The 18,779-nt window shown below is 30.3% G+C and overlaps 2 protein-coding genes across 2 annotated transcripts; both read right to left on the bottom strand.

The window, feature by feature from the left end:
* Positions 1–9,434: 9,434 nt before the first annotated feature.
* On the bottom strand, positions 9,435–10,013 carry LOC123896284 (cytochrome b561 and DOMON domain-containing protein At4g17280-like). The gene has a single exon (XM_045946695.1). The coding sequence runs from the start codon at positions 10,011–10,013 to the stop codon at positions 9,435–9,437; it is 579 nt and encodes a 192-aa protein (XP_045802651.1).
* Positions 10,014–13,104: 3,091 nt separating this feature from the next.
* On the bottom strand, positions 13,105–13,680 carry LOC123896283 (cytochrome b561 and DOMON domain-containing protein At5g47530-like). The gene has a single exon (XM_045946694.1). The coding sequence runs from the start codon at positions 13,678–13,680 to the stop codon at positions 13,105–13,107; it is 576 nt and encodes a 191-aa protein (XP_045802650.1).
* Positions 13,681–18,779: the final 5,099 nt, after the last annotated feature.

Genomic DNA, 18,779 nt, shown 5'->3' with positions numbered 1-18,779 from the left:
CATCTGTGATGATATATATACTTTTCTGACTATATATGTGACGATTGATAAATACATTATAATATATAAAAATTAAAGTTTATATTTAAAATTTTCAACTTAAGAAGTGAAATTTAGTCAATAATTATTTTAAAAAATAATTATATATACTTCGTTTTGGCCGTTTTTAAATTTTGCGTAATAATGGCGTCAGTACTATACCAAATGGTTGACTGCGTTTTTTTATATTTTTCGTCTTGCCATACGGTACGGTAGTCGTATTTATTTAATAATAATAATTCAAATGTACACCAAAACAATAAAATGGTGTCTCAGACGCGGTCCTGTATGAGGCACGGCGTAGGTATAGTCACACCAGTCCGACCCAAATTTTTTCGAAAAATAATAATAAAAATTTTATAAATAATTTTAAGTTATTCTTTATACATATTCATATAAATATTAATGCAAATATTAGTTTAGAGTTTATTATTAATGACTGTAAGTTTTTTGGTACACATTAGTTTAAATATTAATGTAAATATTAGTTTATAGTCTATTATTGTTGATTTCAAATCCTTAGTTATACGTAATGTATGATTTTAAGTTATATACTTTATTTTTATAATAACCAACTTTGATTTTGTTTGTCAAAAAATGGTGGATTACTAATTGAATTTGTAGAATTAACTATTGAACTAACATAAAACAATAGGTTTAATTTTTTTAAGTAAGATGATATGAGTAAAATTGGAATAAAAATTACTCCATAAGTTATAAGCTAATTGAATTAGTTTATCAAAATAATCTATAAGCTAGTATAATTTTGGGTTTTATATATTTTAGTCCAAGGTAGAATCTTGTGAAGTATCAAACAATAGTAATATTAATATGTATGATTTAACATATATTCAATAAGTTATAGCCTTTTTTTCGAGAATTTTGTAATTTTTTGTATATAATTTGTTGTTTTCTTTTTTTGAATAGAATTTTTTTGGATTGTTGCTCTCTTGTTCTTCTTCTTTTGAATATACATGTTGTATTAGGAGTAATTTCATATATTGTTTGTTGTTTAACTAAATTATTGGGATGCTGAATTTTTTCGGTAATGCTAAAAAAATTTAGCCCCACTGATAATTCATGTATGGGTCCGCCCCTGAGTGTCCTAGACACTTGTCACTTTTTAAGTATACCCAAAAAAGAAACAAAAAATAAAATTGATGTTGGTAAGAAAATATTTTGCACTTTTAAAGTATTGAATGCACAAGTTATAAGATAAAATTTCCTTATTTATGTGCTTAATTAGTGACCTGGGGACACTGTTAAGCATTTCCCATAAGGAGAGTATAAGCAAAGAAAAAACAATTTTTTTGGACACTTGTTTGACACTTGTCGTACGAGTGTCTTACAAGTGTCAGACACTGATCAAAGAAGTGTTAAAGTAAAAGAAAAATTGACTATGTAAGCAATCCGACACGTGTCGTACGAGTATAATAATTTACAAATAATATATTAATGCCATATTTGTTATAAATGTAATAATGTAAAATATATAGTACTATAATTAGAAAATTTGAAATTTTATAATGCCAAAAAAGAAAAATTGGAAATTTTTCAAAATAAGAAAAACTCTATAAAAGATACTATTTTCCATTTTTTTTTATAAAAATGATATTTCTTTAATTATATACAATTAATATTTAGTTTGAGAAAATAACTTGAAAATTACTCCTAAAAGCAATCCAAAACTAACTTGGCTCTCAATTATCTTATCTCAATTCTACTTTACATTCCAACAAGGATTAAATGGGATCACATTTAAGAAGATAGTTTTTGTTTGTTATATATCGTTGTTACTTGTTACCATGACTAGAAATAAAATTTCAATATCGATGATGGAGTAACTTGTGAGTTTTGCATTGCATCTAAATCTAAGAAGACTGAGTTACCAAACATACTTATGGATTAATTGAAAATGTACACATGACCAACACCATTACATACTTCGTCAATGTGTGGATTCCAATTTTTTGTTTTATTTATATTTTGAGTGATTCTTTATCTACTGCACTACAATTACAAAAATATTTACCACGTTAATTAAGGAAGCTTGGTCGGAGTCAACTTTGAGAATTTGTGTACAACATGAACGAGTGTACTTAATTAGTATAATAAATTAATTAATAATAATTGTGGGTGCTCCATTTGAGTCAGTCAACAAACTTGTACTTTAATAGCACGCACATACAAGTAGGAATACGCGGCTATCAAGTATAGAAACAAGAAATCAACACATTGAATTGAGGTAAATTCTAATATGATCAAGTAGTCCATGGTGGACCAGTCATGAATAACATTATAATGAATATGAATTTTATAAAATGTTGGGTTGAAAGTTTATATCATATAGATCATCCATAGAAAAATTTAGAAAAATTGAAAATCATTTGATATGTTATTGAGACACATCAAAATTAACGGTTTATTAAATAACGTAAATCTTGATGGGTCTCAATAACATATCAAATGATTTTCAAAAAATTTTAAAAAATTTATGGATGATCTATACGATATAAACTTTCAATCCAACAGTGAATTTCGTAAAATTCATATTCGGTAAATTACTTGTCCACGGTGGACCACTTGTAAAGGTGGTCCACCGTAGCATTAACCTTGAATTGAACTTGATATTTAGGTTCAAAAGAATTCAAAATTAATTTTGAGTAGAAATAAATATTTTACTTATTTTATAGTTAAATTTTAAATTATTAGAATCTCTTTCTTTTCAAAATAAGAAGGTTAATACTAAAAAAACGTAAAGAAATGAGAGTAAATTTTCTAATATGATATGACATATACTTGTGTCATCATTTTACTTTATTTATGATTCGATTTTTTATGATGCTTAAAGAAAAATGTATATTAAATAATTTTTTAAATGAATTTCGGTTATTTTAAAGATGTATTAAGAAAAATGTATATTAAATAATTTTTTAAATGAATTTCAATTACTTTGAAGATTTGTCTTTACGGTTACGAGAATACTTTGGTTTAGAAAAAAAAAAAATACAAGATTAAATTAAGCCAATGAAACCACACACCCATGCAAGGACTATACCGGTTCACAGAACATTTGCATTAGCATTACCCTACCAACCAACAAGCCAATTCCCACTACCACATAGAACAAGGATATGGTCTAAATTAGGTTGTTTCCACGTTTGAGGAGATAGATATATGGTGTGTTTGTTCAAGTCTTGGTAACAAAAATAGTCTTTGCAACAAATCTCATATGACATGAATTTGGATAGTGTATAAAATGTAAAGTGAGGTATAATTGTTATAAAATAATTTTGTTTTCTAAACAAATTGATTTGCAAAGCATCAAACAAGATTCTTTAATTTCAACCATGTTGCTACCAAAGTGTTATCTTATAAATGTGTGTCGGGCCTAACTCATTTCTATAAAATAAACTTAAAATTACTTATAAGATGAGGATTGTCTCTACTTTATAAACATATATTCAGACGATCTCACAACCGTGATGTGAGAGTTCTTTAACGAGAACCACCTCGGTTTAATATTATCAACGAGTGATGTTTTGGTGATAAAAAACTTACAGCAAGACAAAAGAATATAATTCGTCTACCAAAAGAATATAATGAGTAGAAGAGACTCTTTGTCTATGTTGTCCTCTACTTAGTTTGCCTAATCGTGCTTAATTATGGCAATATTTCTCTAAACAACCTCGTCGAAAGCTTCACCAGGTTTGTGTTTCTAGGAAAATGGGACCGAAAAATTTAATATTGTTACCAAAAACGCTAATATCGAAAAGATCGATATGTTAGACCAAGTCTCCCTTTGTCTGATCACATGCTTCGGGATTTGATGTTCTCAATGGGGCAAACCTAAAAAACAAGCGTATTTTGACGTGACGACAAATGAGACATATCCTATCTATTTATAAGATAACAACTATAGTTAGTACTATCCATCATGTATCCTAGAGGTTGGACTACACTTTGTTTATACACGAATCAAAATTAGTGTCAAAAGCTCATTATTACTGATCCTAATTATTGAGCCTAAGTATCGTCAAATAGATCACATCAACACCAACATGTTTTTATTAAAACCAAAACACACAAATCATTGCGGCAGTAAATATTGCAAAACATTCTAACAAATATTTCTCAAAACAACTTCATCGAATGCTTCATGAGGTTTATGTTTATGGGGAAACTTTATGCTAAATGGGAATCACCAAACTCTTGATCTTTTGCCTCTTTATCATTTGAATCTGTTTCTTGACTTGTTAACTGGACCGGAAGATTTGACTGGTTCAACACTTTATTTTTTTTATATATATAAAAGCCTAAAAATGAAAAGAAGAAGAAAAGTAATATGTGTATTCATTTAGCTTATGGAAAAAAAAAACCTAAATGTACGTATGATTATAGAAAAAAAGAAGCGAGAAAAAACTTGGTCTAAATATTAATATATATATATTTTTTCATTTCAAAACAAATTCTAGATAAATTTTATCATTGAATTTCATTTAGCTTATTTCTCATTCATTTTTATTTTGTCCTGTTTTACGCCAAATAGCGAAATTTCATATGCTAAGGACAAATTTTAAATTATTTAAAATTGAGAGTTTTGTCTAATTCATCCTTATAAAATCGGGTTGTAAGGTGAAAATTGTCTCTTCATACTTGTTCAGGCCATCTCACATCCAATGTCAGACTTCTTAACAAAAATGATATAGGAATTGTGTTAAAAATAACCATTTTAAAATGTTGAGAAATTGAATACACAATTTTAAGAGAATATTCATGCATTTAGTTTATTAACTCGTGTTTAGTAGATATGTGATAGAACTTAGCAATTCCTATTCCTATTAATGTTGTTATTATGTCATGGAAAGAAAATATAGGCAACATGACTTATCAAAATTATACATTCTGTTGATATTTGAATCTTCCGTACTTATTAAAAAAAAATTGAATTTTTCCTTAAAACTCTGATAAACTTTTGTATACACATGACATCATAATAGATAATAGAGAACATAATTGTACGGTTTTGAATTAAAAATTTCAAAGCCGTGTAGCCTGATCGTACAGATTTGAAGAAAAGTATTAGAAGAAGAAAGAGTCTTTGTATTACAAATTCCATTTGAAATAGTTTGTGCTTAAAGTCAAGCAAAGCTAGAGAGTTTTTATTTATTTTTTCGACTTAACAAAAGGTAGACTTGCAATTGCAATTGCAATTGAATAAGGGTTTTTGAATGACTAACAAACATAACTACCTACTAATACACTTATCTATAATAATGCGCGCGAGTCCTACAAGCCCGTGAAAAGGAAGGCATGATTGCCAAAAAATTGATTCGAATAGAACATAAAAACAACAACAGGCTCCTACCAAAAGTTTTCTCTTAACATCAAAGTTTTTCAAGATATGTTCACTCTAGGAAAAAATGCCTAAAATTTTGGGAAAAATCTTGGATACAATACAACGAAACGAAGAAGGATCATTTGCAGAAAATTTGGAATCTATAAGAGGTGAATTCGATATCATTAATAATGATAATTGATTCTATGTGGTTAAATTTGATCAAGCAACCAACAAAGATAATGTTACTTCTAATGGTTAGGGGTGGCAAAGCGGACTACTCACCCGTTTAACCCTGTTTTAAAGAGGAACAGTTCAATTTAGGGGTCCTAGTTAAAAAATCAAGTTCCTTTCATTTATTGGTGAGTTGATGGGTACAAATTATTTGTCTGAAACCTTTCCTTTATTAAATTAAGAAGCAAGGCACATGAGTTTGAAATTATCATAGCTAATAGTGTCACTTAAATTATTATTTAAATATTACCACAGTAGCTAATAACGCAACTCAATTTACGATTTAAATATTACCACACTATCTAATAATGTATAAATGAAGCATTGTCTTCTTAAACCAATATTATACTCAAACCCATGTGTCTTACTTCTTAATTTAATAAAGGAAACATTTTTTCTTGAAACAGCAAAATATTATTAATAATAACCGATCTCTACACAAGACGAACAGAGGTCGGGATAAATGGAATTACAAAAACAGAGGCGCCGTATATAAGCGGAACACCAATGAGAAAGCTAAAAGACGGACACCACCTAGTACACACTCCACAATCACCAAACCACCTAGAGCACACACCACAAACACCAGACCACCAAAGAGGACCATCAACCCGACCCAAAAAGATGCCCTAAGACTCTAACTTCCGATCTCGAATCAAAAGTGATCGGCCCATAAGAATACAAAAAGCAGCTTTGTGAGGCAAAAATTAATGGGGCAACGACAGAATGAAACCTAGGCTGTTAAGTCCCCAACTCGCAGTCAACACCGATGCGAAAAAGGTCGACCAGATACAAAGAAACCTGCAAATCTCAAAAACAAGTCCTGCAAATCTCAACAGATTTGAAAGCGGTCAGATATTCCCGTATCGAGGAAAACCAGTCACACAAAACATCAACCTCCCACTGGCGGCGCCAAAACCAACACCTCTACTTTAACCCCTCACCACCACACCTTCGCAACACCTTCAACTCAGGACCGTCGCAGCCGTCACCACACCACCCATTCACTGATCTGACGCAGCTACCACCATCCCAACTTAGAACCGTCACAACCACCACACTCTCAGATCCGTCGCGAGCACCTTCAAAACCGTCGGCAAAAGTTGGATCACCATAAACGCCGGCGAACAGAAAAACGCCGGCGAACCAAGAGCAACGGAAGAGAGCCGCTCGTCACAACCTACTCCAAATACCACCACACCAAAACAAAACCACCAAGCCACCACCACGAAAAACAACAGCATACCCGTCACCACCACCACAAAAGACTTCAACAACCATCACCCAACCGGAGCAGCGAAGTGACCTCCGGGTAAACAACCACCTCCACCACCAAAATCAAAAACCACCACCGGATCGCAAGAACAGCAAGGCCACCACCACAACCTAAGACCACACAAAACTTTCGGATCCGCGTCGAACCACCACACCCGCCGGAAAACAGTTGCCAAAAAACAGCCACCAAAAAACAGACCAGCGGACACCAACACCAAGATCCGAACCTACCAAGCTCAGATCCACAACAACAACTCTGGCGCGGAGATGGCCAGCAGACAATGGTAGCTCGCTAGAAAACGAAAGAGAAGGAGGTTTAGTACACAGGAGTGAGAGAGCTCGTCGGAAAGATGGGTAACGTGATGGTGTGAAGTGAAGAACACCACACACCACCAGCCACGGAAGTTACATCTTGAGAGAGGGATGTAGCTTTGAATATTAGGGAGGTAGACAGCGGTTGAAATCTAGAGAGAAGGCAGAGAAAAACGATTTTAGTGAGAGAAAGTAATTTTGTGTAGAAAGGAAACATTATCTATATTGCCACGTTAATTTATCAGACAAATAATTTGTACCAGCCCGCTCGTCAATAAATAAGGTGAACTCGATTTTTTAACTAAAACCATCCCAATTTAAAACGAAATAAAATATGTGGGTAGTCAGTCCACTTTGATACTCATATTTTGGAGACTCCTCCTAATAAACTTCAAAGTTTGCTTTTCGACCATATATTTGGGTCTTATATACTTAAGGAATATTTGTGTAACAGTCCGATTTTTTTTCTTTTGGACTTTGCTCTCTTATTTTTTAGAAAAAAAAATACTTATAGAAGAATTTGTTTCTCTGTAGGTGTGCTTTAATGTTATTTTATCTTTCCTCTTATATAGTAAAAAGGAAAAAGAAGAAAATAAACAATGTGCAGATTAACTTTAACACTTGTCTTTTGATCGAGAAATCCACCTGTTTTCCAATTCCACCAATTTTTCAAGTTCATAACTTCTAGTTCAAGCTTCAACTATCGAAATCATATCATGCCACTTCTTTTATTAAAGTACTTTATATGTTGAAAATTACTTTTCAGTTGCTTCTAAATCATTACATGTTCAATTCTAAGACCACACACCGCTCATTTTTTGAAAACAAAATAGGAATGGGCCGCGGTGAAGAAAATGTTTGTAACGATAATGATACCATCATTACTCTTTAGACCCCCCCCCCCCTTCATATATCACATACCTTCCAAAAATCTCAAATATTAGAATCGGGTGATATATTGTGAGCCATTTGAATGATATCTAATAATCTAGTGGTGGTATATCACCCGATTCTAATATTTGAGAATTTTATAAAAATATATTAAAATAAAGGGTGGTGGTCAACGTCAGAACCACCGGTCAACGCTAGAGCACCACCATAGGCCGCCAGAGCTCCATCAGACCGCCACCGCCAACCGTCGTCGGTCGCCGGAAAATTTGGATCCCACCACCATGGACTGCCGTGCCGGTGCCGGGCGTTGACCGGCAGTACCACCACCTTAATTTATTATTAAAAAAATAAAATCTTAATAAAAAAAAAACATTTTTTTTATTACAATAAAAGAAAAAAAAACACATTTGAGTGAAAACAAAATATTTGGGCTTAGGGATCATTTGGGCCTACCAAAATTTGAGTTGTTTTTACTTTTTACACCATTTCATTGAACAAAAAAAATATTTATAAATTAAGCAAAAATCCATTTAAATAATTAATAAATAAATAAATATGCTATTAAGAAATAAAAAAATAAAAAAATTTAAAAAGTGGATCATAAATTTGAACTAGTTATGAACTGGTTTTAAACTGAACTATAATTGGTTTTTAAAAGTGATTCGGTTCGAAACCATATCAAATGGTTCAGTTTAAAATATGGGTCAATGTAGTTCGAATTACAATTTGGTCCAATGAACTGTATTTTTGAACACCCCTAATGATAAATTGAGTTGAACTGTTAGGTACTGTGACAATAATTTGAGTTCCACTATTATCTTGCGTGTCGCATTGAACGTTGGAATTTACTACACTAGAAACAAAAATTGAACGCACATCCATTTCGATAATATTTATCAGCCTGTCCATAGACAAAAAAAGACATAAGAAATTAAATGAATCTAAAAAGTAGTTTATCTCTTATAATAATGAATGAAGGTAGTAATAAAAGGAGTATTATGTAAAGAAGAGTTATGAGTTAATACTTTTTTTTTTTTGGTACAAATGAGTTAATACATTTTGTTTTGGGTACAATATGAGTTAGTACATTTTTTCTTTTTAGAAAAATATTTAAAAAAAGAATAAAATTAATAATTGATTTTGACCCATATCCAATTTATGGTTTGAATATTGATTGGAATTAATTTTAGCATGTGAACAACACATTATTGTCTTCATAATATCAATGCATTCATAGCAAATAAAAATAAAAACTCATGCCTTAATTTTTAAAACACTTAGCTACAAATATGTCTAGATTTTTATTAAAGAAATTACAACAAAATGAAAGTCACCCAAAGGAGAATCAACCCAAATTCAAGATCCCCTTAGAATTGAGATTAGCATAAGCTAGGTCATGCTTTTGAGGTATAGAATCCAAAAGAGGACCATCTTGCCAAGTGTGAACCACAAATTTTGAACCAACAGGAATAATTCTAACTTCTGTATAAATTACCACTTCATTATTTTGATAGTTAACTTTAATGTTATTGTCACCCCCTGGATAGAAAACGTCCCCCTCTTCCAAATGTGTGTTATAGCCACCTTCAATGACTGTAGTATATGCCTTTATGGAACCATTGGATTGAAGAATAGCTACAAAAGCTTGTGCTCCAATCATGGCTTTGTCGATTTTATTATTAGGGTTTAAAGCCCATGAAACCCACCTATTTGATGTGATTTCTGTGCGTCTATATGCTACTTCCAAAACCCCATTTGAATAATTCCAATGTAAAAATGAGGACAAATGAGGAAGATCACTACAATTACCATAAACTTTGTTGTTAGGGAATTTGTATTCTTTGCATTTTTGAGCTGAGGATGTTAGATGCAAAGTGCTTAAAACAAATAAGCATAATACAAGACTCAATATGTTTGAGACCATTTTATTTTTAGTTTTTGGGTTTAAGATTTAACTAATGGTTTGGTTGAATATAGAAGAGGGGTTAATATAGGAATTGGTGGGTTTAATTGATTTATTATTATTCTATTATTACTTTACCAAATATAAAAAAAATTGGTCAAACCACCAACTCCCAAAAGAAATTTCATTAATTACATACTACAATTACATTTAAATAATCAAATAATTAATAATTCTTCAAAAATAGATTTTATCTACTTAAAGATAAAAAAATAATTTTTTTTGTCTAATTAAAGAGATTACACAAAAAGGTAAAAGTTGTATGGTTATTGGACAGGAACATGTGGCTTTGAGCCACTGGCTTATTGGGCCGGGCTCAACGCCTAAATAAGCAAAGTTTGACTTTGAGTTGAGCCTAAATTCAGTTCAGAACACTAGCATTACCCTTCATAGCTAGTAAAGGCATTTGTTTGGCAAGTGAAACACGATGACAAAAAATTAATCTAGAAGTACAATTTTGATGAAATGACTTAAATGGTAGTTCTTCCTCAGCTGTGAATGGATTATCGACACACAAAACAACATCAATGAAATGGGTATAAATTATAAAGTCAATTTGTCCATGTCTAGTTCATATGATAGTTGTAATATTGTAGTGTATAATTCAAGTTAAAAGTAATAAAAATTTGAACATGGAAAAAAAATTGAACTTATTTTTAGAGGAAAAACTTTTGATGTTCATTGAATATACTAATATATATTTTTGTACTAATATATAATAATAATAATACAAATAGAAATATAAACAATATTTTTCATAAAAAAATACTATTAACTATTAATAATAATATAATAATAATACAATAAAGTTTAATACTATCAAATTTACTAAATTATCCTAAATATTTCTAATCAAATTTCTAATTTTTTATTAAAAAAATATACACGGAACTATTATTTGTGACAGATACATAAAAAAATGAATAATTTATCATTGATAATTATAATCAAATTTATTCATTTAACAGGTTTTACAAAAAATAGCACAATAGTTTCACTTATATTTTAACAATATTATATAACAAATTTTATATCATAATATAATGACAAAGTTAAATATTGAATAAAAGTCAATACACATATCTTTTAACTAGTTTTTGGTAAAGTTTTACACATTCAAATTATAAAAATTGAAAGTATAAATATTTTAAAATATTTTATTTTGCCACAAGAGTGTTCGTTTGAATTTTAAATTAAATTAAAATTTGGATGTGTAGAATGAACTTTTTATAAGTTCGGATTCTAAAATTCAAATGTATAATAAACTCCTAAAATTTTATTTTGTCATAAGAGTAGTTCAAATAATATCTAATGAGCGTTCAAATTCAAAAATTTGTATGTGTAAAAATCTTGAAATTTCCTTTTGTTAAAAGAGGGAATCAAATTATGCACACATTCAAATTATAAAATACGAACAATGCATGAGAGGTGTGTGGGCATGGGGAGAACTTCCCACTATGTATTGATATTTGATACACCCTACCAATGCATGTACTATTTTGGATTTTAATCTTTTTGCGGTTATTTATTTCTCTTTAATTACCTAAGTTCTGGTTTTGCAATTTGAGATAAACAAAGCAAAAATATATAAAATACAAAAAAGCTTTGAAAGAAAATAAATGAGATCTGACTTTTGAAAACGATATAAAAACAAGTAAGCACCACAAATTAATATTTCCACCTAAAATTAACCTACAAATAAATATTACTGTACTAGTACAATTTTTTATTTTGAGTTAGGTTAGAGTATACAGTGTTGAGTTTCAAGTTGAGTGTTTAAGTCTCATATCGACTATGTGTGAGAAGAATGTTGGATTTATAAGAGAGGTGACCCATTAACCTAACACCTTAAGGTTCTGGGTTGCGATGTGGCGTCTCTCTCTTTTGTGTGGTCCTGGAGCATTGACCCGTTGTTTCTCCCGAGCTCCCCAACAGTGGTATCAGAGCCTAGGTTCGGCTTTGTGGGGGAGCAAGAGAGGATCCTGGCTTGGATCAACTATAGTATGTGGGCGAACTCACACTTGGGGAGAATGTTGGGTTTCAAGTGTGAGTGTTTAAGTCCCACATTGACTATGTGTGGGAAGAATGTTGGATTTATAAGAGGGGTGACCCATTAACCTAACACCTTAAGGTTTTGAGTTTTGTGATGTGGCGTCTCTTTCTTGTGTGGTCCTGGAGCATTGACCCATTGTTTCTCCTGAGCTCCCCCGGACTTCCCAACAGACAGATAGTGCTCCAGAAGACTATACTTGAATGTAAATAACCTAAAGCCCGAAATTCATTTGCAACTTAAAATATTTTGGTATAATGTTTGCTGATAATACTAATATATATATATATATATATATATATATATATATATATATATATATATATATATATATATATATATATATATATATATATATATATATATATATATATATGGCATCGGCCCTCTTTTATACCCAAAAAAAATATTTCTTTTATAAAGGCATGAAATGAAAAGAATCCTAACAAATTTTTGACAGTGACATTATATTAGTGACATCACACTCGAAAGGTTTAAATTTTTTATTGTTTACCATAATTTACAATATCTAAAATACTCTAAAATATAGTATATGAAGTTTTTTTTTTAAGAAAACCAAATATATTTAAGTGAAATTTAAGTTTAAATAGTACTATATACTCACAATTTGAGATTAAATACGAGGATATTCAACCCTCAAAATAAAAGTAGAATAAAAATACACTAAAAACTAAAAAGATAGTCTCTAAACATATCTACTAATACTATTCACACACATGTAAAATACTCTCGTAATATCTAAAGAAGATTTATGACTTAATAAATTTTTTATCTTAAAGAAAAGAAGCTAAATAATAAATAAAATAAGAATTGCTTTTGATCCATATCCACTTTCTTTTTTGACCAAGATCCATATTCACTTAAAAAAAAAAGTTTTCATATTATTGATTTATGCATTCATAGCAAATACAAATAAACTCAAAATGCTATAATATTTTTATTAAAATTACAAGAAAATGGAAGTCACCTACTATAAGAGAATTAAACCAAATGCAAGACCTCCTTAGAATGGAGATGAGGATAATCTAGTTCATGCATTTGAGGGACAGAATCCACAAGAGGACCATCTTGCCAAAGGTGAACCAAAGATTTAGTGCCAATAGGAAGAGTAAGAGTTGCATAAATCACCACCTCACTCTTTTGATAGGTAGATATCAAACCAATATAAGGATAAATAATATTGCTTCTATTTTCCAAATTGATGCTATAGCTAGTAATTGAAGAAGTATATACCTTTGCATTACCATTGGATTGAGGGATAGCAACTAAAGCTTGTGCTCCAATCATTGCATTGTTGATGTTATTTTTTGGATTTATAGCCCACGCAACCCATCTATTAGACGCGATTTCAGTGTGTCTAAATGCTATGTCCAAATCTCCTATCGCTTCTGAATAAGTCCAATGGAGGAAAGAGGACGAATGAGGAAGATCTTTACAATTGTCATAAACCTTATGGGCAGGGAAGAGTTTTTCCTTGCATCTTTGACCTGAGGATGTTAGATGCAAGGACTTTAAAACCAACAAGCACAACATAAGCTTCAACATGTTTGAGACCATTTTGTTTTGTTTTAATTTCTTTCTTAAGATTCAATAATGGAGAAGGTTGTTGCAACATAGATTGTAGAAGAAGGGTAAATATAAGAATTGCCAATATACTCCTCCTCCTAAGCAAAATATAAATAAATAAATAAATAAATAAAAAATGTACATTTTGAGTAAGCATCAAATGCATGTAATTTTTTACTTATATTTTATTTTTTAGAGTTAAATATAATTTTAGTACCTATATAACGACAATCTTTCAAATTTAGTTCCTATTAAGTTTTTATAAGAATAGTCTCTATTTTTAAAATAAACAAAAATTACAAAAAATATATATGTTTAGTCTTCAAAATAATCCCTATAAATTATATATAGGAACAAAAAGTGGAGAATCTTTTTAGGGACTAAACTCAAAAATATCTTAATTTTTCTCATGTGCTCTGAGACCTCTTTTGTCCCTACAAGCACTTAATCAAAATTAAATGGTTCTTAATGGTTAGGTTGGTGGATTAATCAGTGAGGATGCTCAATTTGTATTTAGCTTTGGTTGTGTCTTTGGCGTATTTGTGATGACAAAATAAGGTCATATGAAAGGCAAGGACAACATATGAACATTTTTAAAACTAGTTTTTATAGTGATTAGTGGATTGCATCACATGGTTTTGTTTTTGAACTATTGCCCAATCAGTTTAATGTCTTTAATGGTCGAGTTGGTTTGTGTTTTGTTGGTTTGAAAGTTGAGGAGTGTCTTTTTAAATATGAGATTAGAAGTTGATCTATATTAGGTGGTGTCGGTTTTGATCTTCTTCATTGGTGTTCCGCTTATATACGGCGACCGTGTTTTTGTAGTTTCGTTTCTCCCGGTCTTTGTTCGTCTTGTACGGAGAACGATTATTATCAATAATATATAATATATTTTGTTGTTAAAAAAAAAAAGTTTAATGTCTTTAATTAGTATAAATAATAATTAATGTTACACTATAAAATTTAATTTTAGTTTACATTTTTTCTATTGAGATAATATTAAGATATATACTACGAAATTAGTCCGGTTACAAAATTTATCCGAGGAAAATTTGGTGAGGGTTGTGGGAAATGGGGCTAGGCTAATTCTTTCTTTTGGATTGACCCGTGGTTGAAAAACGTGATCCCCTTAAGATTAGATTTAGAAGACTTTTCGAGTCGTTTTGTGTCGGTATTAGAGATGTGTAGCCTTAGTTAGAGGGTGCATGGTAGCAGTTGGAAGTGACATATAGGAGAAAAAAAATTACGAGATGCCGTAGGAAAATATGTTGAAAGAGAGTTTTTCTTTATTGGATGATCAATATAATATAAATTTTTAATCTAATGATGAGTATTTTAATACAAGAATATATGTAATAGATCTTAATCTATTATCTATAATAAACATTTAAATTCAACTAGGATAAAAATAAAATTTCGTGGGGGAGGAAAAACAAGGTAGGGTGCGGGGGTAGAATGTTTCTAAGTATAACTAACCAGCCCAAAATCATATCACGTTGTTGCAGGTTGGCCCGAATGGGTAGCACCAGCCCTAATAGGAAATTTCAGTTATAATTATTAGTGTATTTCTTTTTACCCCCTCCATATTTCTCGAGCCATCCACAAAAGTTCGAAAATACTTTACAACGCGTTAATATTTAAAATTAGGATTTTTTTTTTACTATTATAAATTCTATGAGAAATCCTCCATTAAAAAAGAAAAAAAATTCTAATACGTAAAAGTCTAGTTGAACCGTAGCCAAGGTGTTTTTTTAGAATTTTTTATACATTCAGATTTTAAAATTTGAATATGTAAAATACATTTTTAAGACTTTTTTTTGTCAAGTAGTTTAGTGGCCGAAAATTTCACCTTTAAGATGAATAAGTGGGATGTCTGAAGTTCGAACTTCAGGCCTTACATAAATAATGCAATGTCCTTAACAACTAAGTTAAAACTTTTACACATGTTTTTATGCACATCCAAATTTAAAACATTTTGCACATCTAAAATTTAAAATTACAATATGTTAAAAGTCTATTTTACACGTTTGAATTTTAAAACTCGAACGTATTAAATCTTATACAAGGTTTTATCGATGTTTGTGTATTATCAAGGTTTCTTCTTGTCCTTGACCATTTTTGTTGCAAGTTCAACTACGAACTGCAAAAGAAACACTTAGAATAGTCACTTCCATTAAAACTCAATAGAAGATCTCATGCACACTCATATGATTTTTTTCTTCTCAAAAAGTAAAAATAAGCATATGATTTTTGTATTTTTTTTTTTGACTAAAAACAATGTGGAGAATTAGGCTTAATTAGTAAAATGATCCCTTAAAGATATTTTTGGTTTCAGATTGGTCCCTTAAAAAAAAAGGTCCAAATAGGTCCCTTAAAGAAAAAAAAAGTCTGAATAGGTCCCTTAAAGACATCTCCGTTAATCAGTTTGGTCCTATTTAGACCTCTTTTTAGGGACCAAACTGATTAACGGATATGTCTTTAAGGGACCTATTCGGACTTTTTTTTCTTTAAGGGACCTATTTGGACCTTTTTTTCTTTAAGGGACCAATCTAAAACCAAAAATATCATTAAGGGACCATTTTACTAATTAAGCCGGAGAATTACCATATGCTAAAGTTATAAAAAAAATGGATAACCTGCTACTATAAAGTTGCTCTGGATGATTGGCAAATTTTTTGAATGGAATTTGCTCCAACTTTTGTTTCAAGATTCACCTAACCTTAGATTTTACTAACACAACATATGTGGAACATTTAAATCTAGATCCCAATATATGAATGGTAAATCAGTCTACAAAAATTAATATTATTAGGTTGAATGTCTTTACCTAAGTTTGAGTTTGCAGCCTCAATTTTTTGTGAGAGTTAAGGAAAATAAAAACAATAGGATATGTTTTTTTCCCTATATAAGTTGTAACTAGAGATTTCAACAATGTGGAAATTAAGTACTGTAGAAAGTATTTTACCATTTCCTTTCACACCATCTAAAACTATATGTCATGGATAAGCTGCTCCCACGTGGATTGTTAACAAGGATTTTGGAATAATATTGTGGGGTCAATAATTATTAACTATGTGTATTGAGATAAAATGAGTGTCATTTTTTATTAAAAAATTGAAAATAATTGATTTTTCTAATTTTCAATACGATGATCCAATACTTAATAAAATTGCTTTAATAAAAACAATATTCTTTTTCATTTTTTTAATGTGTGAAATGAACAAATAGATTACTCATTTTAAAATGGATCTTATGTTTGGTCAACTTCTTCATTTTCCATTTCAAGTGGCTGATTTATCTTATCCATCATTTTGAAATTCAATGATATCGTGTTCACACTTTTATTCAATTTCCAAAAGTCCATCTAAGTGTTTGACATTAGTTTTGTCACTCTTCCAGAACTATATGTAACTCATTTATATTAAATGTAATTTTTATAAGCAATGAGAGATTATATAAAAGAAAGTATCATGGTACTTCAACCATTACATGAAAAATTTTAGATGTTTTGAAGGTAATTTAAAAGATTAGTACACTAAATATTGGAAGAAATAACATAATTTCTTTCACTCCTACTAATAAATCAAATCCAAAAGAAGTATTTAATCATTTCTGGCATGTAACATAAAATGATTGATTCTCCCTTAAAAATAACATTACTTCTAAGAGACCAAATACACTAAGTTGTCGCACACTAAACAAAATGTCTCACCTTAAACTTGATAGATTTGAGTGGTTCACAAAAAGCCAGAAAGTGAGCCCAACCAACTTCATGCATAGTAGGTCTGTAGCTGAGCCAATCATAAATATCAGTCAATAAATGGCGCGCCAACGAGCATTCGAAGAAAAGATGATTATGACTCTCTGAGATGCAGCAGCAAAACACACAGGACATGTTTATGATGTCTGTAATGATCCCCCTTGCTAAAGAAATCCTCCATCGTTGCCAATTTATTATGCAGCAAGCGCCAACCAAACACGTCAATCTTAAATGGTATATTATTCAGCCAGAGTTCGTTTAGCGCCCTCAAAACGTTGTGATCCACCATATCGATTTGATTGAATATTGTGGCTAAAAGATCGTAACAAGACTGACTGAGAAATTATCCGAGGAGTCCGCAATCCATTTGCGCATATCTTCTTTGTTTATTTTTGATTTAATGTCTTGAAGCACTCATTCTAAGTCTGATAGCTCTGCAGTATCTATGTTGAACAAATCCTCATTGGACTCATTTTTTGCTTCAAAATGATTAATTAATCCAATCATTTAGCTTTCATTTTTTTTTTAAATAAGATATTTTCTTTATCAAACATACGGTTCAACAATAATTATATTAATTGTAAAAAAAAAGGGTTATATTAGTTTAATTATAAATTTAGAAGTCTTATCAGTTCATTTAATTTACACCAATATTAAACCAATATTGTGAAGAGGAGGAGAGTTGTTTTTTTCTTCTTCTTCTTTCTCATGGATTTTTTGTAGTTCTTTGTTTGTTCAAAGTTTCTTAAGGGATATTTTGTATAAATATCCTAACCCCATAGCTGTATGCAAATAATTCACATTCAAATTTTATATAAAAATGTAACATTAGCTGCAAAATCTTGATGATTGGGGCCATCCATAAATATAGTTATCTAGACCATTCCAACAAAAGAATCCTATTCATAGGTTCCTTTTTTCACTTTGCCTCATGTAGCAATGTACCATAATACTATTATCTAAAGTGCATCCACAAATAATCTAAAGTGTGCATCCATCATTAGGCTCATTAACAAATTAAAGTTCAAAAGTAACTTTATAATGGATTCAAGATAATCTTTCTTTCTTAGTTAATAATTAATGATCTTCCTATAAATCTTTCTCTTTGTGATCTCACTTACTTGCGTGTATCAAGTCCTTAGTTTCCTAACCAATAGTACTTTGTACCACTTTCTAGTCTAATTGCTTTAGTAGGTGGCAAATTCATATTTTATGGGTCAAATACGCGTTATAGTTCATCCAATTAATCTAAAAAATTATTTAAAAGTATAAACATATTAAAATATATTAGTTTTTTTGGAGGCATTAACCATAACTACGTATAATTTGT

This window comes from Trifolium pratense, linkage group LG7 (genome assembly GCF_020283565.1).
Source record: "Trifolium pratense cultivar HEN17-A07 linkage group LG7, ARS_RC_1.1, whole genome shotgun sequence".
Classification (NCBI taxonomy): Eukaryota; Viridiplantae; Streptophyta; class Magnoliopsida; order Fabales; family Fabaceae; genus Trifolium; species Trifolium pratense.
Note: the sequence above shows the minus strand (reverse complement) of the source record. Positions and strands in the feature narration are given on the sequence as shown.